This window comes from Protopterus annectens, chromosome 1.part0 (assembly GCF_019279795.1).
Source record: "Protopterus annectens isolate FY-2018-M chromosome 1.part0, PAN1.0, whole genome shotgun sequence".
In the NCBI taxonomy this organism is placed as follows: Eukaryota; Metazoa; Chordata; order Ceratodontiformes; family Protopteridae; genus Protopterus; species Protopterus annectens.
The window spans coordinates 1,798,810,646-1,798,833,347 of NC_056725.1; the positions used below are offsets into that span (position 1 = coordinate 1,798,810,646).

Sequence of the window (22,702 nt, forward strand, 5' to 3'; positions counted from 1 at the left end):
CTTCAACAAAGTTATTCCTACTTGCAGGCAGACTTCTTCCCATTCCAAGCCATTAGTCAAACCCAAGTTGCCTGGGCCACAGTCAAAACATTACCCCTCTATCCTTGGCCCCTTTAGTTATTCACCATTACAGTTAGTTTTATTTTTTTAACTTTGACTTTAATTTTAATATTGTGCACTTTTTTCTTTGGTTCTCCTCTGTTTAGGTATGGGTCCTCATTCAGACTTTCTATTATTCAACATGATATTTATAATTTACAACATCTGTCAAATGATCATCTCAGCATAAATAGGTCAAAATCAAAAAGGGAGGTCATTTTTCTTACTGCCTCAAGAATTCATGGGGGGGAGGGGGAGTCGGGCACTTCCTTACCTTATTTAGACTTTAAGTTTCATTCTCATACAGAACTGCGGAGTAAAAAGATTTTTACTAGGCTGGCTCAGATGGATACAGCTAAACCTTATTGTTCCAGTGAGATTATGTTTTTCAGGCAAATCTTTTTGCTATCAACTTTTGATTATAATGTAGTTATACTCTCTATATGTGGACAACCTCTTATTCATAAGATTAATGTTACTTAATGTTAATTATCAGGCTATTTAAAGCTTTTGTGAAATGCATATTCATGAATGTACCACTGTTTCCTATTTTTGCCCGGTGAGCCTACTTTAGATGGCAGAATTAAATATTAAATTGTTTTTAGGCATACAAGCTATTTCACAAGCAACTTGTGTTGTAGTGTTAATCTGTTTAAAATCTCTGCTGTGAAAAAATATCTGCTCAGGCATGCCTTTTCTAGTGTTATCTCTGCGATTAAGGAAAAATAGAACATTTTTTAAATTGTGTAGCTACAACACAAAAGCCATTATGCACGAGTCTGTGAATGTTGGTTTAGCCATTACTTAAGAATTATTTTATGTTCAAGGCTTTTTTAGGTGCATTTATTCTTATATTTTTTAATTCATGAAAATAAGTTTGTGCTTTACTGTTTCTATAGGATGGACAAATAAACATACATAGAAAGAAGTACACTGCTATGCTGATTTCTGACAAACCACAAAGGATAAAACAGCTGGTGGTCCAGCACATACAATGCATGACCACTGCCTGTTCTACTAACATTTCAGAAAAGCAGCCTGGACAACAGAAATGTCCTCTCCTCCTATGCATTAAATTCACACAGCTGTTGTATACCTTTTGGAGCAAGTGATTGCCAATTGTCAACCTGATCTACACCAATCAGATTATAATACTGATCTTTAATGACTTCTAAACATTCCCCTCTTCATTCAAAGCAAATCTTCCTACACACAAAAAGAATTCAAAGAACTCCTGCCCAGTGGATCATCTCATAGGTTCATAGGTATGAACTAGGCTATTGGCTCAAGGGCCTACGTAAGCCTAGCCAGCAAGGTTCCATAGCTTACGCTACCCAAGAAAGTTATTTTCCTGTGCCATTGTCCAGCAGACACACAGAAGTGATCCCCAGGGTGTATTTCCTATTTCCCACCCACTCATCAAGATTTTTCTTGAAGAGTGCTAATGAAGAACTTTGCTTGACATAGATGGGTAGCTTGTTCCAGAGTATAGGAAGTCTCTGATACAGGAATCTATCCCTCCAGCATGTCCTGTTTATTGTGGTGACAAGGCTTAGGTCCCTAGAGCATGTTGCTCAGAGGGATTGGGATTTCTTATGGTGTAGCATGTCCAACAGCTCTGGGTTTGACAAAGCTTTATATGTTAGGCAGAGATCACCTCGGAGTAGGCGATATGCTACGGAGTAAAGCTGGAGTTTTTTGAGGCGGTCAGTGTAGAGCATTTGTTTGAGGCCAGTAATCCTCTTTGTGAGGTACTTCTGTGGCCTTTCCATCTGCTGCAGATGTCTTGTCAGGTATATTCCAAAAGGGGCGTTGTACTCTATAATGGGTCTAATGAGTGACAAGTAGAGGGGAACAATGACCTCTTTTTTCCTGGATGAGAACCCTTTTATGACGAGGTGTGACACATAGAAGGACTTCCTGACTACTGTGGCGATGTGACTATCAAAGGAGAAACTACTGTCCACCTGGGTCCCAAGGTCCCTTATCACGCATTTGGTGTTGAGTAGATTGCTGCCTATGTGGTAGTTCATGGGTACAGAGTTTTTACAAAAGGGGATGACATTGCACTTTTTGACACTGAGCTTGAGGCCATGGCTCTGACACCAGGCATCTGTCTCAGTGAGGCCCTTCTGTAGGATGTCCACATCATTTGGGGACTTGACTATGGCTTCTAGTTTGCAGTCATCTGCGAACTTCATTAGCCAGAGGCCTTCTGTGTTAGCCTGTACTTCAGAGAAGTAGATACCAAACAGTAGCGGTCCCAGGAAGGAACCCTGTGGTACTCCACTTGTCACTGCTTTGAGGTCAGATTTGGAGTCTGCAACTTTTACAGTGTGGGTTCTGTCAGTAAGCCAGTTGGCAACCCATCTTGTGACATATGGATTTATACCTAGTTTAGTGAGTTTAACTATAATTCCAGAATGGGGGATGGTGTCGAAAGCCTTGGCAAGGTCAAGATAAGATGTGTGAACCACCTTACCCTCATCCACGGCTTTGGTGACTCCCTCAAAGTCGTCGATAAGGTTCAGGAGGCATGATCTGCCTTTCACAAATCCGAACTGGGTGGGATCCAGAGTTTGGAGGTTACCAAAAAAACTAAATTTCCTCTGACCTGCTAGTCTGGGCCATTCAAGGAAAGAGCTACAGTTCGGATCCCATTAATGTTCTCATTTGAATTACTCCACTCCTGAAGGTCTCTTCCTGCATCTGGATTCTATGAACTCACTCCTGCAAAACCACTGTCGACTTTCCTGTACATTCCGACCTGCTAGTCTGGGCCATTCAAGGAAAGAGCTACAGCTTGGACCCCATTAATGTTCTCATTTGAATGTATGTAGCCCTGTACTAGACTTGCTTATCTAAGAATACCTATCTATGTTAGCTTGTCCTTCCGTGTGTGTGAATCAGCAGCCTACCGCAGACCACTTCTACCCTCTCTCCCACCTGCATTCCCTGATTTCTAGTCCCTAAAATATAGGTAGCTTATTCTAAATGAGACTTACCTAAATAGCCTCCCCTATTCCTTTTCTAACTGCTATCATTCCTTTCTACTCTAGGTGGCGGTACTCATTCTTCCTATAGCCTGTATTATTTTCTTAAAACCCCTATGCCCAACATTACCTCTATCTGCCTGTAACCACACAATAGCCTCCTCTAATCTCATTCCACACTCTCTAAACCCTGATCTAACCCTCCTCCCTAACCTTAAACTAGCTAAGGGACAAAGCTCCCCTATATTTGTTTTTTACTTTGTTCTTATACAAAGTAATACTTTATACAGTTTTTCTACCCATTAACCTACTTACCTTCCTGTGAACAGCAGTGGCTGATAATTTTCCAGCTGGTCTCTCTCACTCTGCTGCTCAATCCCGCTCCATGCGCCCTTCGGGCTCACTCCGCTCCCCTACCCTGCCCCCACTAGTCCTACATTTATACCACTAACTGGCACAACCCCATCCTATCCACTCCAATCAGACAAATCTTATCATAAACTTACCCAACCCCTTTTTACTTTACATCACACCCTCTAATTAACTAACCTACTTCCTCCTCTATTACTTAAAGTCATACTGCTACTCCTCACCTGCACCTACAATCTACCTCTTATCTTCTCACTCACCCCCCCAATCATTAAAATCGGGAAAACATTCATCCCTTCACAACTTAAACTACTTATCTGCTTATCACTTTTACCTCCTCTTGTAACTACTTACCTCTTAACCTCCTATGAATATCCACTTTACTCTACTCTTCCTTTTCCCTCTAAACACACCTCTACACCTATAACACCTTTCTCTCCTACCTTCTTAAATCCCACTACTCAACCCAACTACCCACTACCCAAATACCACAGACTAGCACACTTTAAGACAAGCAAACAAAGATCTAGGAAACTAATCAACTGCTTTTACAAACTTCTCCAGCCTAACAATTTTAAAGTCCTCCACTCACTGTTGGATGGAGATGTTCATCCTAACCCTGGCCCACACCATATCAATACCAATGGCTACAAAAGACAAGATAAAGCTACTTCTCTATCATCTACCATACCTGCCAACTCTCTCTCTATTGCTCATCTCAATATACAAAGTATTTGTAATAAAATTACTCAAGTCCATTCCCTTCTAGAAGTCCACCAATTTGATATCTTATGTTTAAGTGAAACATGGCTAAGACCTACCATTAAAGACAATGAAATCACCCCACCCGGGTATAATATCATTAGACTTGACCGCACACCCAAAAAGGGAGGAGGGGTAGCAATTCTCTACAAAGCACAATTACAAATTAGTACTATAAATCTGAATTTTCCCCTAGATAAAAATGCAGAAGTAATCAGCTCCAAACTTCAAGTCAACACTAGTAAAGCCATAAACATCATTTGTGTATATCTTCCTCCAGGAAATAACATTAATACTCTAGAATGTATCCTCAGTTCGCTCTCCACCAACCTCCCTCAAGAAACATTAGTCTTATGCGACTTCAACATTGATTGAAATTCCTGTAATAGTACAAACCCCACCTCCCATATAAACCTATATGGCTTTATACAACTCATTAACAGTCCTACCAAAACTAATAAAACCAACAACAAAGAAACCACCTTAGACTGGATTCTTACTAATACTCCCCAACAAACCTACCAATCAGGTACCCTTCCAGATGATCTAAGAGACCACTCACTAATTTATGTCATTAGACATAAAACCAACCTAAATTTACCTACCACTTACAGAACACTGCGTTCAAAAAAGGAATTTAACTCTGAGCATTTTCAAGCTGAATTAATACAATGTAACTGGTCCCCACTAAAATATCTCCCACTTAATGAAGCAGCAGAATACTTCAATTCCACATTCTTATCTATCCTGGATCACCATGTCCCAAGTCGTACTATTAGAACCAAAGCTAAAGCAGCACCCTGGCTGACCAACAATACTAGGCAAAAATCATTCTCCGAAACAAATCCTGGACTAAATGGCGTACCACTAAGAATCTAACTGACCGCCAAAACTTAAAGAACTATTACCTTCAATTACAACAAACCTCCAAAAAGGAACCTAAAAAATTCTGGGCCAGTATTAATAATCTTTTATCCCCAGGCCAGTCTATCACACCAAACCCTCAGGACTCTAACCCAGAGGATCCCACACAAATAGCCAATGACTTTAATTCTTTCTTCACTAATACTATCCAAACTCTTGCTAGTCACCTATCTCACGACACCTCTAAGCTATTCTTACCTACTTTAAATCCACCTCCCTCCCTTCACTTACAACCTGTTTCTACCTCCTTTATCTCATCACTGCTCCAAAAACTAAAACCTACCACCCCCTCTGTAGACAAACTTCCTGCAGAATTCCTGCAAATAGGAGCCAAAGCCATTGCCTATCCAGTTTCTATTCTGATAAATAGATCTATAAATGAAGGAATTTCCCCTTCTATCTGGAAGATATCTCACATCATCCCATTACACAAAGGGGGGGGAACTCTAAGGACTTCTCAAACTATCGCCCCATAGCACTTCTATCATCTATAGCTAAAATCATGGAAAAATGTATCCACAAACAACTACCTAACCACCTTCTCCATAACAACCTACTTGCCAACTGTCAGCATGGATTCAGACCTTCCCACAGTACCACCATTGCTTTACTGTCCTTTACTAACTCCATCAACTATAACCGCAACAATAATCTATCATCTTCAGTCTTCATTGACTTATCTAAAGCTTTCGACATGGTTAATCATAAACTTCTTCTGCACTTACTAAAATCTCTCTCACTTGATCCTCCTTCCTTAACTCGGTTTACATCTTACCTAGCAGACCGTCAGCAGGCAGTACTTTGGAAAATTTCACTATCTAATCTCCTTCCTATCTCTTTAGGTGTACCTCAAGACTCTATCCTAGGCCCCCTTCTATTTTCTATCTTTATTAATGACCTACAATCAGCTATTCCAAACACTATCTGCATACAATATGCAGACAATTCTACGATAATCTGCACTGCTACCTCTCAAACTGAACTCCAGTCTCTTACCCAAAAAGCTTTTTCCACTGTTGAACAATGGTTTTCAGACCGTTGCCTACTCCTCAACCCAAAGAAAACCAAACTGTTACTGTTCTCACCTACCCGCAAATCTACCCCACTAAACTTCACTCTCACTTCCACTTACGGTACTCTCATTTCTCCGGATTCAACTACAAAATTATTAGGAATAACTATTGACAATATTCTCAGCTTTGACTCTCACATCAACAACACAATAAAATTAGTTAATAAAAAAATCGGATCCCTTTACAGAATCAAACCCTTCCTTATACCTGTAGCTAGGACCACCTTGACCAGATCTCACCTAATCTCTACTCTTCTCTATGCTTCCCCCATATACACCAATCTCTCCAAAAACAACCACAAGAAACTAGCAACATCTTACTATAATATTGCTCGATTTGCTTCTGCCTGAACCTAAGACAACTAGGTTGGCTTGAACTTCCTAACCAGCTCATACTTCAACAGCTCTTAACTCACAAGATCCTATACCAACCAAATAATATACCAATACTCTCTAACCTTGTTTCCCCATACAATAACCTGAAACATCTACGTTCATCAAACAAACTACTGATTAATATTACCAAACCCAATAACTCTGCAGGCGACTGCCTCTTTTCCAACTCTGTTGGAAAAATGTGGAACAAACTTCCCCCTGATATCTCATCTTTGCCCTCTCTCCCACTTTTTAAAAGACAACTAAAAATGCATCTCAATAAACACTGGCTTTGCTCCTGCACCAACCCAGTTTAAGTTTCCTTCTTCCTTTCTCTCTTTTCTTCTTCCGTAATTCTATCGTTCTCTTCTTCCTGCACCCTTAATAGCTCTCCCTTTAGATAACATCTATGTAGATATATGCTTACACATATATACTGTATGACTATTGTAATCCACAAAAAAAAAAAAAAAAAAAACGTTTTTATTACATTTAAGACATTTTATTACTCCACTTCTTGTTTTTGCTCCTTTCATATTTGTGTAATATGTGTATTACCTACCTCTGTTTATAAATTTTAATCTTGTATTGCTGATCTCTGTTTAAACTTGTACTAACCATTGGAGCTTTTCTCCCCGGGCCTCTACGAAAATGGACATATATCCAGCTAGACTAGCCCGGTCAACAAATGTAAAATAAATAAATAAAATATATAAAATAAATCTGAACTGTGTGCGAATAATCCAGTTTCTAATCATACTTTACCATGTTCTGTCACCATTCATGGAAATGTGAGTGGATTACAATAGCTGCCAACTTCTCTAAGCAAAGGCAATCTTCCTTCTTTCGTAGACTATAGCACTTCTGGAAAGATAAATACTTCCTTACAGGCACATCAAAATTATCCTTCAATATTTCCTCTAACTTGATTACGGAAAATGCGCTTTTCATAATTTCTCTGCTGCTGCATTTGCTTCGCATTCTTCTTTCTCTCGCATTCAACCTGTCCTGTTAATTAGGTGCTCCTCCATAACAATACAGCGCATCCTTCTCCTTCCAGCCTTCCTTCACTAATAAAAATCAACTGCTACAGTAAATTCACAAATATAACATGCCACATGCAAACAGACCCAACATAGGAATATAAAGTAATACGACACATTCCTCTCTATCCCATTCATGTTTATCTTTTAACACCTCCTTTGTAGGCAGCACTTTTCCTAATTTGTGGTCAGTTACCACATGTATTATCATCAATACCTTTCACCCCATTTTCACATGAAGTCGGTGTGTTACGTGGACTGTTGATATATTTCTCTATTTCAACAGTCATGCCTGCCTGCCTCAGTTCTTCTCTTATGCAATGCATGCGTTTCTTGGCTGGCCATCTTCATCTCCTCTTGTACGGTTTCTGTCTTTCCCAACTCTGCATTAACAATTTGTCTTTTGCTTTTCTGCACACCATTGAGCAAACAACTTCAATCTGTTCTCTTCAACCTTCTCTGTAACTGGGGACTACTTTAGCTTCTGCTTGGATGTCCTCATTTCTTCACTTGCAACACTGTTTTTCTCAGGCACTTCATATCTACACCTCAAGCTTCCTCAACTGCTCATCAGCTGATCGGTTAACATCCATCTACTCTCCAAATGCACTTTACCTACTACTTTGAAATCTGTTACATTAATTTTTAGCACCCCTCATAGTATCCAAGTGACTAGAACCACTACATCAAGCAGTCTAACCCTAACAGCAGCTATTCAATGCTTCTGAGCAATGAACACCACAGACGCTGGCTAATCTATACCACAACTATTGTCCTGCATCTTAAAAACAGCTGCACAGCAAGGCAGTGACTTAGTGAATCTTGGCTGGATCATTTTAGATGAGATAACAAAGGCCTTTGACTTGCTGTTTTACTGCTAAACACTGAATGAACTGGTCTGCTTTGGTCTTGACCTTTCTGTTATCTTCACAATTAGTGCTTCTCAGGTGGGAATTACACACACCACAAGTCTCATTCTTACGGTCCCTTTTTTATTTTGTTTTTAATTCTCTGAATGTAATTATCTTCTCCTCCAAATGCCTTTTTTATTTGGATAAACTGACACTCTAAAAGAAGGAGCATTAATTTTCCCTCATCTTCACCACTCTGAGGAAGAACATTTTCAAAATTTCATATGGACTCTCATTGAAGGAACATAGCGTTAATTTAACAAAAAAACATCGTTAACCTACTGACACCAAAAGTAGGTTGAAACAAATTCAACCCAACTGAAAAGCAACACAGAGCAGTGACATGCCTGCTGATAAGTACCTCCCTAATTCTTAATGTTTATTTTATTTTTATTTATTTATTGTATTTATCCTTTGTTAACCAGGTTAGTCCCATAAGACTAATGGCCTCTTTGCAGGGATGATCTGAGGTAGTATTTATACTACTAGGGGAAATTTGACCAGGGCATTGGGAAACTTTTACTAGTCTTTTCCATGGGTGCAGTGGGATCTTTTAAATCCACAACAGCTTCCACCAACTCAGGTAGATGGGGCCGCTGTTTCACATCTCATCTAAAGGACGACACACACAGGCATGAAGCAACCTCTTTATGCTGCACTGCAGTGTCAGCAATCGATCTACTTGGTACGGAAACAGAACCCACAGCCTTCTACACCAAAAAAAAGAGTGTGCCACCTGTTGTGCCACTGAAACTGAGTGTGAACAGTGCTCTCCTGATGGAAGGTACTAGTAAAAAAATTGGTAGTCTTTAAGTCGAGAAGTAGATCTCTAGGTATCAGTGATGGAACTGGCACAGAGGGCAGATAGTGTAAAACTAAACAAGGGAATAACAATCGTTTTCCACAAAGCTGTCCTGACCTCCTTTGTAAGCTGAACTGAGATCTTGTAGCTTACGACTTGAAATGTCTATAGCTATTTCAGCCTTTTTAATAGGAATGCTAAGACACCGACTACAGTTTTACTAACATTCAAAACAAAGAAAAACACAATCAGTGGTCAACAACAGTCCAAGACATTTACATTCCTGCACAACTTCTACTAAGTTAACTTTCTTACTGCAATTTTTCAACACAAGTGCATGGCACAGTGTGGTAAACTTAAGATTCTGTAGTTTCAAAAATCAACGTTTAAAACAGCTTGCAAGGAACTCAACATTATGTTGTCACGGTACTACAAGACCACTGTTTCAGGTAATGTATGAAACATTAACATTTTTCTGCAGAACAGTTAGTGATCGGATGTCACTTAGATGTTGGGATTAGAGTGAAATGAACCAAAATCTATCTACCTGTCTGCATTATCAGTTATAATATAATAAAAAAATGCATAATTACAGAACGCACTGTACAGCTATTTACCACTGTTTTCTCAATGAGGCACACTGTTAACTACAAGGCTATCACTCTAAGCCTTCAATACACAATGTTAACCACAGGACTAGTCCTTAGCAATTTGTGCCAATCAAAACCTAACAGAGATCAGCTGTGCTCATCCTGAAACAAAAAAGGCTACTCAATAGCTATTTTGCATTGTGTCACACCTTAGCAAAGAACCATAATATGATAATACTGTACTGTGTCATACAGCACTGAAAACAATCTCCCACATCCATAATCGCATCAGAGTGCAACACCATGAAATACATCCATGTATTTAACTATCGGTTTAATAGGGAGAATATGGACCAACTATCGGTTTAATAGGGAGAATATGGACCAACTATCGGTTTAAAAGGGAAAAAGGACCAACTATCGGTTTAATAGGGAGAATATGGAACCCCAAGTAAACTATAGAGAAGAACAGAATTGTTACAACAATAAAGTTCAAAGAGGATAGGAATATTCAAAGTAACTTGCAGGACCCTTTAGAGTATCCCCTCCCCCTCCAGAGATCCGAAAATATTCAAAATCAATCACCAGTGAATTAACAGTGGAACCAAAGGAGGGGGAAGGGCAGAGACAGATTTTAAATTAAATCCTGTTGGAAGAAAACAATATTACACAAGAAGGTTTTAAGTACACATATCAGGGGTTTCATATATTTAACTTTAGTGATATAGAAATAAATAAAAAACATTTTTTGTTAATTAAAGGCTTACATTTTGTACCATCACAAAAATGTGATATTAGTAGGACCTTAATTGATTTGAAAATGTATTTGAGAAAAATCAATTTTCAGCTAATATTTGAAGGGAAAGGCACAGGAACCAATTCAGATGCTAGACTACAAAGGGCAAGTGTATTTAACCTGCCATTACACCCCCCAACTAAGAAACCTGGAAATTAATATTGAACATGAGTTCAGGAACTATTTTAAGAAGCATAGATTTCCTCCAAACTTAACACACAGTGAGAAAGAATTATTACAGGAGTTACAAGAAAATAAACAAGTGAGGGTTATGAGGCCAGACAAAGGAGGGGGATAGGTATCATGAATAACATTATGTATGAAGCTAAGATGTTAGAAAACTTGCATGATGATATGAAATACAGAGAGGTATCTAATAACCATATTAATTAATATAGCATATAAAAAGATATACACAACATTAAATGATTTATTGCTTGAGGGTTTTATCAACCAAAAAATATTTGAATTTTTATATAATCCTCAGCCAAGAGTTCCATCAATTTTCGGAATACCGAAAATTCATAAGAATATTCATGATCCACCCCTCAGACCTATAGTAGCAGCTGAAGGCTCAGCTACTACTTTTCTAGCAAAATATTTAGATACAAAATTGAAAGACCTGGTCATGGAAAATTAAGTTATTTTGAAGGATTCTTGGGATTTTTTGAGAAATATTACCCAAGAAATATACAACAAAGGTGTAATGTTTGTTACTATTGATATAGTAGATTTGTTTGGATCTATTCCTCACAATATAGGAAAAGAATGGATGGAGGAATATTTGAGAGAAGTAGCATGCTTGAGTAATGATGAAACACATACTTGTTCTACACTTATGGAATTAGTACTAGAGAATAATGTTATTTTTTTTCAAGGATAATTTTATCCACAGACTAGTGGGGTGGCTATGGGTGCTAGATGTGCCCCTATGTATGCAAATCTGGTGCTGCTTATGTGGGAAAAGAAATATATTTTAAACAGTAAATATAGAGATTGTTGGATGTTGTACAAATGCTTTTTAGATGACTGTTATTTTCTGGAAAGGAACATTCCAGTTATTTTTGGAATTCTACCAATACATAACTGAGTCCACTGAATTTCTGAGATTTACATAGGACATAGGGAAATAGATTATTTAGACGTCACCATATACAAGAAAGAGAACAAATATAATTCAAAAGTGTTTAGAAAGCAAACTTACTCTATTTCCATTCTACACTTTAACAGTGCTCACCCCTATCATCCAAAAAAAAGGTATAATCAAGGGCCAGTTTGTAAGAATAAGCACGATGATTTCAAATGAAGAAGAATTTATGAAGGAATGTAACAACTTAAGTAATATGTTTACTGAGAGAGGTTACCCGGGCCCTTTGATTATTCAAATTAAAAATGAAGTTCTGCAAGAAAGAAAGAATAGATTTGCACCTATTTTAGGTGTTAAAGAACTAAATGTGGGGGATACACACAATGATAAAAAAGAAAGTGATGACAGAGAAGATACATTTAGTTCAGCATTTATTACTGATTATAGTGGTGACTCTAAAATTATTTGCTAAGTTATTGGACAGGAATGGAATAAGTTTAGCAAATTGACAGATTTAAAGTTGGATTTTGATACACCTTTTAAATGGGTCTACAGGAGAGGGTTTAATATTAAAGCCATTTTGGAAAGTCAACATAATAATAAAACTATGAAGAAATGTAGACTGGGGACTTTTAAATGTGGTAGATGCACCCAGTGTCCCTACATATATAATAGAGTCTATTAGTTTAACTTCCAGGAACAAGGTTATTACAGCTAAACAATACAGTAATTGTGAAAGTAAGGGTGTACTATACTTAGCTTTGTGTACGTGTCAAGCATTTTACATAGGTAAAACAGAGAGAAAAATAAAAAGGAGAATATACGAGCATTTAAACGCTATACGTACACAGAACATTAATACCGCTTTATATAAACACAGTATACAATGTGACAACGTAAACTATAAGTTTTTTATACTTGAAGAAATTCCTAAAGATGTGAGGGGTGTTATGTGGGAAACCAAGACTGAGTACAGGGAATTATACTGGCAAATTTATTTTGAGGCCAGTAGATTCCCTGGTTTAAATGAAGCAGTTTCCCTATCCCCAGTTCTCAAATTAAGAGCAGCTAGGTTGTAGCAACAGCATATAACAAACACATAAAACATTAAGTACATGATTGTATCTGTAATAAATAACAAATAGTATTTTAATATTAGGTTATTCAGTTTTTAATTGGCTATTTATATTACCACTACAGACTGCTATTTTAAAGTAATAAAGAAATGCTATTTTAGTACTGTGGTGGTGGTGCTGCGGTAGCATTGTCGCCTCACAGTAAGACGTTCTGTTCGATTCTCAGCTAGAGTGTCTTCTGTGTGGAGACATGCTTGAATGGGCGTACCTTTGTTGAAGGTTGTGCGTCAGGGCCGGCAACTCGGCACGTAAAAATCTACTGCCAATCATTAGCGGACTGGAGTTCCACTGTGGCGACCCCTAACCGAGAAAAGCCGAAAGACACCACAACAAAGAAATATTATTTTAATTTATTTATGTATTTATAATAATATAAGAGTATGTTTTATAATACTTTTACAGTATGGATAGATTGACAGGATATATATGATATATTTATTAAACAATGGTATGTTATACTGTTTAGATAAAATTGTAGAACATAGTATTTTAATATACGAGACAATTTTATTGGTTGGTTTGAATTAATTGAGGGTATATAAGACTGTTGGTGTTTTTTCAAATTATCTGATGAAGTAAGTGACGAAAACGTATTGTGGATGCTGCTATCGTTAATGTTTTAGGAGAGCCTTTATTGCTGTAATACTGTCTCGTGAAGATTTGCCTGCTTGTGCTTACTTGGTGACATTCTATGTGCTGAAGGATCGTGTTACATCCATGTGCTGAAGGATCGTGTTACATCCATATAAAAGCTTTGGAACAAGGTGATGCTCATTCCTCATAACAGGAAGGCAGGCATTTTTGCAAAATTACATTTTTAGGACAAATCTCTTCTGACTCTGGCCTTTTGTAAGGGCCAACAGCCCCAGGCTTGATGATATATAGTTTAAGAAGATAAGATTTATATCACTGTATGACAGATGTAAAGAACTCAATATGGAAATATCTTCAAAAGAAAGCTAAAGAAATGAGTGGAAATGTGGTGATTTGCTGATTATAGTTATCTAAATTTGTATGACTACTCTATGTAGAGTTTTTTTTATCCCAGCCATATAAGCTGCAATCAGCTGAATATCCATGTCCTCCCTCATATTTCCACTTTTGGCCAACCTTAAACCCCTCCACTAAGCATTTGATGATTTTAATGTGGTTTTGTAAGTACATGGTTCCCCATATGTATGTTCCACTACAGATTTAAGTACAGTTGTGTAAAACCTTACCATAACAGTAGATTGTCCTTCGCTTCTCTGCTACAGTATTCCTTAAAGAAGGGATGTCCTGTCCTGGGCAGCCCCGTGCTCGATCAGTATGGAAAAGCTTGAAAAAGATTTTGTTTGTGTCGTACATTATATTTATGCTTCTTGCACAGAACATAGGGCATAAAAGGGATATAAAAATGCAACTACCCAGAACTGAAATGCCCCAGAAGAAATCGTCACAGGACAAAGGAATCCATGCACACCCAGAAGGGAAAAATATGCAGAATACAGAAGAGTGGGTTGGAGGGAGTGAATATTCCAACAGTTAAAGAAGGGAGAGTAAAAAAGGCTGTGAAAAGCCCTTATTAAACCCACATAAAATAGTTTCAGTAAAACCTGCTCTGGTCCTAGAAACCATATCCAACTTGTAATGCTTAGTAAAGGTATGCAATGAAGACCAAGTAGCAGCTTCAAAGATGGAATTGGTGTCCAACCCCTTGGAGAAGGCACCAGAACAGGCAACAGACATAGCAGAATGAGCTCTGATAGAAGCAGACAGAAACTTGCCATGAAAAGAATAACAAAAAGAAATGGCCGTAGATAACCAGGAGGAGATGGTTTCCTTACAAACAGCCAAACTCAAAGACCTGAGATGAAAGGAAACAAAAAGCTGATATGACTTACTAACAGTCCTAGTTTTATCCAAATAGTACCTGAGCTGTTTGTGCAAATCCAAGGTATGCAGGACCCTCTCGGGAGCAGACTGAGGAAAAGGGAAAAAGGAAGAGTGTTGTACCGAATGATTTAAGGACAACTCATTAATGCCTTTGGCATAAAAGAAGGATTAGTACGAAGAGACACCTTGTCCCTGTGTAAAAACAAAACAGGAGTAATGGCCATAAGGGCCTAGAACTCAGAAACCCTCCAAGCAGAAATAAGAGCCAGCAAGTCTTCCAGTGACAATGTTTCAAAGAAGCAGAATCTGCAGGCTCAAAAGGAGCCCGAGTCAATTTTTCCAAAACAAAGTTAAGGCCTAATATGCAGGACACCTTTAATAAATAGTTTGACCTCAAAACGAGAAGTCAAAGGAAGAGTCAAGGGCAGACAAGCAGAAATGGCTGACAAATTAGCCTTCATAGAAAAATAGGCCAAGCCACACTGGAGCAAGAAAGTAAACTTTTAAAAAGAAAAAGAAAAAATAACCCCAGTAGGGCCCTTATCTGGTGTTCTAAAAAGTCAGAACAGCAACAAAACGTTCAAACCAACTGGCAACAATGGCATTCGAACTGGCGCCAAAGGAAGTTCTGGTTAGTTGCGTCCATACATCCGTTTTATGCCCTCTAATCTGTGCGAGGAGCACAAATGTGATGTATGGCGCAAACAAGATCCTCCAAGATTTTCCATACTGGCCGAGTGATGGGCTGCTTGGGACGGGACATCCCTTCTTTAAGGAATACTGCAACAGTGATATAGAAGGACATCTGCTGGTGCCCTCAGCACTCTCTCTACCACAGCTAGAACCTCCAACCTCAAACAAATGCGGTCAGACAAGCAGAAGTCAAATCACACTCTTCACCTACTAGAAGGAGAGCTAGTTGATTTTCCTCCATTACCCCCTTCCCTACCCATGTCTCTGGAATATGACTCATTTCCTAAAAACTTGAGCAACCAATAATAAAAATGGGAATAGCCACTGGGAGAGACATTTTTATGAAGAGTTATTAGAAGTCATCTCAAGGAATTAGTACCAGACAGACAATGTTCTAGGCACTTTTAGTAAGGAGAATGTATTAAATCTTCAATAGAGCCAGTCAAATTTTGGACATCTGATACTAATCAGATCAGGGTGCCTGAAAACATTGGCCCTTCATAAAATACGGATGTCAAAAGCATAAATTCATAATGAAAAAATGTACATCTGCAAAGATGCATGCTATTGCTGTCTGAAAGCATCATCATGGCAAAGATCCAAAAGGTACTCAACCCTGTCTGCAGTTTGTTCCCTTCTGCACTCTAAAACATAGAGCTACAAACAGAAGTGAAGGTGGGACAACAGTAACCACTGGCTAAAACACCACATGAAGTGCAATGCTGGGAAAAAAATCAGTTCATGCAGGGGATGTGCCAATAAACTGAACACAGAGCGTGCCTGGCATAGAGGAGGGGTAAAAAGGAAGAAAACAGCGTCTGTGCCAGAGCAGTAATGATTTAGCAGGTAGCAAAGATGGCTCATTTTGGCTACACAAATAATATGTATAAACTGTGGTTAAAGAATTAGTCAAGGTCAGTGATCCTAATACACAATTTCCTTAATTTTAACAGTAATTTTTCTGTAAGTAAGGACTGCCCTAGCAAAGCCCGGTCTAGATTTCATGGTTACAACAGACATTTATGTCTAAATAAGTCAAGTCCATGGCAAAAAAAGGGATAAAAGCCCCGGCTATGATCCAAATGGCCTGAGATCACTTAGCAATTCAGAAGCCAGAGTAGCAGGTAAGAAAGGGTGGGAGTGACAGACCAGTGCTAGTTCATCTATATGAATTCACTGCGATGTTGATATCTAATAGAACAGTACATGTGTGGCATTCAGTAGCATGGATCAGGACAGGGCATTTTGTCCAACCCAGGACTATGTGGCAGCATTCAAGGGCATGTATGTAAGACAGAATGCAAATGGAAAATGGAGGCAATGCAGACCTTCAGAGTAACAAAGTGCACAAATCAAGTGACGAGAGGTGGCATTAAGGCCATTTGAAAATCCCTACACTATCCCCTCATATGTATACAGGACTGGTCTGCAGAGTAGTCCTCTAGCTTGGGGACAGTAAAAAACCATTCTTAAATGTATGTAAGCCAGGCCTATGTAAAGCCAGACCCTCATGCATCTGGGAAAAGAGAAGCCCTGGCAAATAAGACAGAAAAGCAGCTGAAATTAAGGCATCAACATTCCTTCATATTGGGCTAGATTTCTAAACAGCTCTTGCTTAGCTGGGAAGCAAATATACTCAAGGCCAACTGGAGATGAGCAGAGAATTCGCTTAGCAGGAGAGGGAAAAAAACAGAGAAAAGAAATGCGCATTTACCTACACAAGGACATAGATACATTTACATACATACGTACGTATGCCAGGACAGAAGGTAGTGCTTTCCCACATCTCTAGATGTATGCTCAAAAGATAATTCAATGCTTTACTTTTTACACATACTTGTGTGTTGACAAACAAGGAATAACAGTGCTTTATTGGCTTCATATCTATAAAAGGCTATGCAATGGGAGCCTTTTGAAATGATTTGAAACAAATAAAAAAAGCAAAATACATAAGTTAGGTTCCTCTAAATTTCCAAACTCAAGCATTATACAGAAGCGTAGGTAAATTAGGACCCAGTTTAGGAGATGTATCCTAGGTCACAAGTTGTAATGCACATCTGAGTTCTCAGTCTCATGTACCATCTATATGCTAGCTATGGAAGTAGGACATGAATTTGGGGATAAACACCTCAATGTGAAACTACATCCCCCAAATTGACAGTGCCTGCAGACAGACATGACTGCAGTGGATTTCACTAATGTCCATTATTACTGTGATTTTAATATTTTAATTATAACACCATGCTATTCTGCAATTACTCACCCTGATGCCCTATTTATTTTTTTGGAAAGCAAATATAAAATAAATTATTCCAAACATGTTCAATTTCTTATTAAATTAAAATATTCATAGTCCTGCATATTACACATTCTTAGTGTCAGAAAGAATCAGCTGCAACAAAAGAAAATAAAAATACATTTTACTCACGACTTGATGAAGGAAACGTGTTGTTTATTTGTTCCATTACATCTGCCAAATCTGTGCTCGAGTTGTGAGGTGGTACCAGCAAGTCATCTGTAGTCATAACAACCACATGAATAACATTAATGCAAAAGAACAAAAATGCATACAAATAAAAATGCAGCATGTTCTATTCCTGTGCAACTTCTCAAAAAACAGTTACAACTACTTGATTACTATAACCATCCACAGTGCTTCCTCTGAATTTTAAATATAAAACCACCCACTACCCACTCACCCATTTGAAACAATACATCTTAGAGTGATAATCAGACAATTAATCTTGCATACAAATATATTTATGACTAAGTGCAGTGTGTTTTGAAAAGATACCAACCTACAAGGGAAAATATCACAGAGGAAGTCGCACACATACACATATACATATAAATATAACTATGGGTCTATGTCATTACATCGAACACGCAAATGTTCAAATCATAAAATCTCTATCAGAAAAGACCGAACAACAAAATGCCAAAAAAACAAAACATTGTAAAAATATATTTTATGCTGGGGGCAAGCCCCGCTGCACCTCCCCCCACAGCCACTCTAATGACATACAACTCCTTGATCACATTACAGTGGGAAAAGGGCAAATTCCCTACTGTGATCTTGGACAACTTGCTACCTGCATTTTTTTGAAATTCTGACATGTCAATAAAAAATGTCAGTAACAAAGGGGTTCAACACTGAGAATTTCATACAATGAATAGAACCCTGGAACCCTTATTGATATATATATATATATATATATATATGCGTGTGTATAGACATATGTATATAGACACATGTAAATTCACACAGACGTAATGCTGACTCAAAATCACTTGACATGCCCACCTCAAATACTTGACGACCACACAATCGACAAACCAGTCCAAACCGCAAGTCATTTATTGCACACTACTGAACACATACTCTCTCCCAGAAGTAAAACAACAGTCACTCAAAAAAGCCTGCATATTCACACAGAATACACACCACAACCAAATCCGAAACATACATCATATAATAACTTCTCAAGTTTGAGTGCAAATTAAACAAAACACTATCCCTACCTTGTATGGTTTTGTGTTCTATGCTAGTGGTCTATGAATACCACCTTACGTATTTCTGTACAAAAGTGAGGGCAAATGTTCACAATAAAACTGAAGACTGAGCTGTTCCAATGCATCTGAAGCTATGAACACAATGTAAAGAAATTTTACAACTGGCTGTTTGCGATCATTCATTGGCAGTTTCATAACAGATCATCAAACCATTTAGGACACACAGTACTTATACAGGAAGGAAAGAAAACAGTCAGAAATGGTTTGTAAAACACTGGCACAAACTTCTGGAATATGGCAATCAATAAAGATTAAACTCAAAAACAGACCAAAATTAGACTGAGAAAGTGTATGGTGATTGCCCTTACTTGTGTAAACAAAGTCTCTGAAGCAGACTGTCAATACACCAACCAAGGAAGCAACCGTACTGAATCTAGACAACACTAATATGGGAGAGTTCTGTACACCCCCTTAGTGTAATGTCTTCTCTGGTAAGGTCAGACCAGAAAATGGTCTCCTCTGAAGTAAAAATAAAACCTGGAACCCCACCTAACCATGGAATACTCAGAAACTACTCTAAGGCTAATTTCCTACTATTAAGTGAAAACCTCGCAAAATCGCAAGCCCCCATAAACCCTGATAACACTGCTGCCTAAGCAGAACTGTTCATAGAAACACTATACAAACACATTAACAGCTGCACACGGGCAGTTGTACCCACTAGGAAGTAGTACAGAAGTAACTCATAAAACAAGCCATCCTAGTGTAATCACAACATCAACAGGCTGTATAACAGAAGGGAGAAAATCATGACAAACATTTGAAGGTCCAGCACAAACCAGGATAAAAGCACTCTCATCAAGCTAAACATAACTCAAAGGACAAATAAAGTCTACCAAAGCAAAATTTTAGGTAAATGTGGCCTCCCAGGCCAAAGACAACCAAGGCATTCTTTAGCTATGTCTGCACCATCAGGGGCAATACATAGTTAATGGTTATGGACATCAGCTGGATTAAAAGACCTTATGTTTCTGAACTATAGACAAACAGTCCACTTCTGCTGTGCTGATGAGGTCATAAGAAGGCCGAAACATGCATATACACAACTAGTGGGGTCTGGCTTTATTGGCCTGAATTAATCCATAAAGACTTGGGAAACAGTAATGGACATTCAGAAGCCATACACCTAAAACACTTGTGTCCCTAAGGAGTCATCTGCATATATCCCAGGTGCCTCTAATTACAGGAGGTTTACCATATCACAAAGTGAAAACTCTTTCTTGGCTATGTTTTTTTCTTTTTTTCTTGTAATTTTTACTAATTGATCCAACTGAAAAGATACCAGCCTTCAAGAGTAAATATCATAGAGAAAAAGACACTTGCACACAAAATATGCCACTACATTTTGAAAACGGAGGATTAGCCAGTGTGGATACCCTACCCCATTGGTAGACATTTAGTCATATTCAAATGAGGTGTGTTTTACCTCCACCAATCAAAACACATCATTTTGACACATTTAAATTAGGTTTATTTTACCTCCATCAGTTAAAACACCTGGCTATTATGACCCCTCACCTCACAAAGCCCTTACAACCAGGGCAGAGCTCACTGTAAAACCATTAAGATTGGACTGCAAGAATGCTTGTCCACCTGTGAAGACTAAACAAAACAGTTTTTCTAAAAACTGCACCAGTTGCCTTATTCCTCTGGTGAGGAGGGGTAGATAAGCCATCTACAGACACCTGTGGATCAGACTTGCTTGTATCCCAATCAAAGTACTGTCTTGTTTTGTTTGTCCTGAAATACAGGTCCTCGGATTACAGGCAGAATATCACAAAAGCTGCTTTCAACGAGTGGATCTTTGGTATTCATGTTTCAAAATTAATCTCTATGAGGATGTTGCCCACTCAGGCAGCACAGTCCACCCCACCTTGTGACCCCTCTGCACTACCTGGAAAAAGTCATTGGATATTGAAGATTCCCAATCTAAGGAGCTAATTAGAGCAGCACATTGCTCTACCAACTCAAGGAAGAAAGCACACACATGCCCCCCAAAAATCTGGACCTAAAGAACAGCATGGATACTGGCCTTGTCCATTTGGAGAAACTCTAAGAGTCTAAAAGGATTACAATGGAAGGAGATCTAGTTCAAGAACAGCCAAGACAAAGGAAATCCACCTAGCAGATTCAGGCTTATAAAAGTCCCCATCTGGAGCAATGTTTTTGAGGAACTAACACAGCAATGGAACAAAACACTTGAAGAGGCAAGCCTCATATTAGTTGCCGTCCTACTTGACCACAATAAGGCCCAACAGGATGCCACTACCAAAGAAATTTTGCCTGTGGAACAGGCCTGCAAAGATAACTCGAGTCCACAAAGCAATACCCAAATATAGGAAAAAGGGTCAGAGACTTTGAACAAAAAAACTAAGGAAAAGAAAAAAGCCAAAAAGGCCAGAGAGACTAAAGATCATGAAGAACCCAACACAATTTTGGAATGCAACATCAGCAGACATACCACAGGTCATCAACACTCCAACAGGAGAATTTGCAAAAGGATGTAGCCACATAACCCTCTCAGCACAGGAGAACAAGCAAGTAGACAGGACAATATTGGACAGAACAAATAGGACCACCACAGAAGTACAGGAAAGCAAGCAAGAGGCCAGAACACTAATGAGGCAAATTAGGATTTTCAGAGGGCTTGGTCCCCACCTGGACTGGACTTAGCTCTACGATCTCCCACCTGCCCCAACAAAAACCCGGGCAGACCCCGGTGCAATCAAACCACACTAGGAAGCTATAACATGAAGGAATAAAACTACCACAGGATCCCACAGTCACCAGAGGGACACTATGGGCAAGGGAAGAGAGTGTGGACAGGGAAGATGGAACTCAAGGTCTTAGTGCACCAGCTAAGAGACAGGGAGAACAGCAACATGGACAATGCAAGGTTAAGATTTGGAACCATGAGACAAAACCCTTCACAGCAACAGAAGAACTGGCATTAGATAACGGAAAGCAGACCCCGGGAACTACTGCCCTATAAAAGTCTGACTAGCTTGGTCTGCAAGGCTATGGAGTGCATCATCATGGAACTCATTAACATAGACACTGGGAACCTCCAAACACTGGACCCCACCCAGTTCGGCTTTGTTAAGGGCAGATCATGCCTCCTAAACCTGGTGGACTTCTTTGAGACAGTTACCAAGGCTATAGACAAGGGAAAGAGTGGTACGCACAGCCTACCTAGACCTCGTAAAGGCCTTTAACACCATTCCCCATTCTGGTATTATAGACAAGCTCACCAGCCTGAACAAACCCCTATGTCACAAGACGCATTGCCAACTAGCTCACGGACAGAACCCACATGGTGAGAGTTGCGGGAGCTAGGTTCAACTCTAAACCGGTTACAAGTGGAATTCCCCAGGGCTCAGTCCTATGACCCCTCCTGTTCGGCATATACTTCTCAGAGGTACAGGCAAGCACAGGAGGACTACAGCTGACCAAGTTCGCAGACTGCAAACTAGGGGCTATAACTGACTCTCCGGCTGACACAGACATCCTCCAAAAGGGTCTCACTGAGACGGATAGCTGGTGTCAAAATCATGGCCTCAAGCTAAATGCCAAAAAGTGCATAGTCATCCCCTTTGGAAAAA

General features: G+C 38.9%; 1 protein-coding gene across 4 annotated transcripts in view; it reads right to left on the minus strand.

Annotated features, from left to right (window-relative positions):
- UTRN (utrophin) overlaps positions 1–22,702 on the minus strand; it is a 4,744,936-nt gene that overhangs the window by 70,920 nt on the left and 4,651,314 nt on the right. For all 4 annotated transcript variants that reach the window (XM_044069601.1, XM_044069592.1, XM_044069610.1 and 1 more), the window contains one exon: positions 17,956–18,042. In XM_044069601.1, coding sequence (XP_043925536.1) covers positions 17,956–18,042 — 87 coding nt within the window. The remainder of the gene's footprint in view (positions 1–17,955; positions 18,043–22,702) is intronic.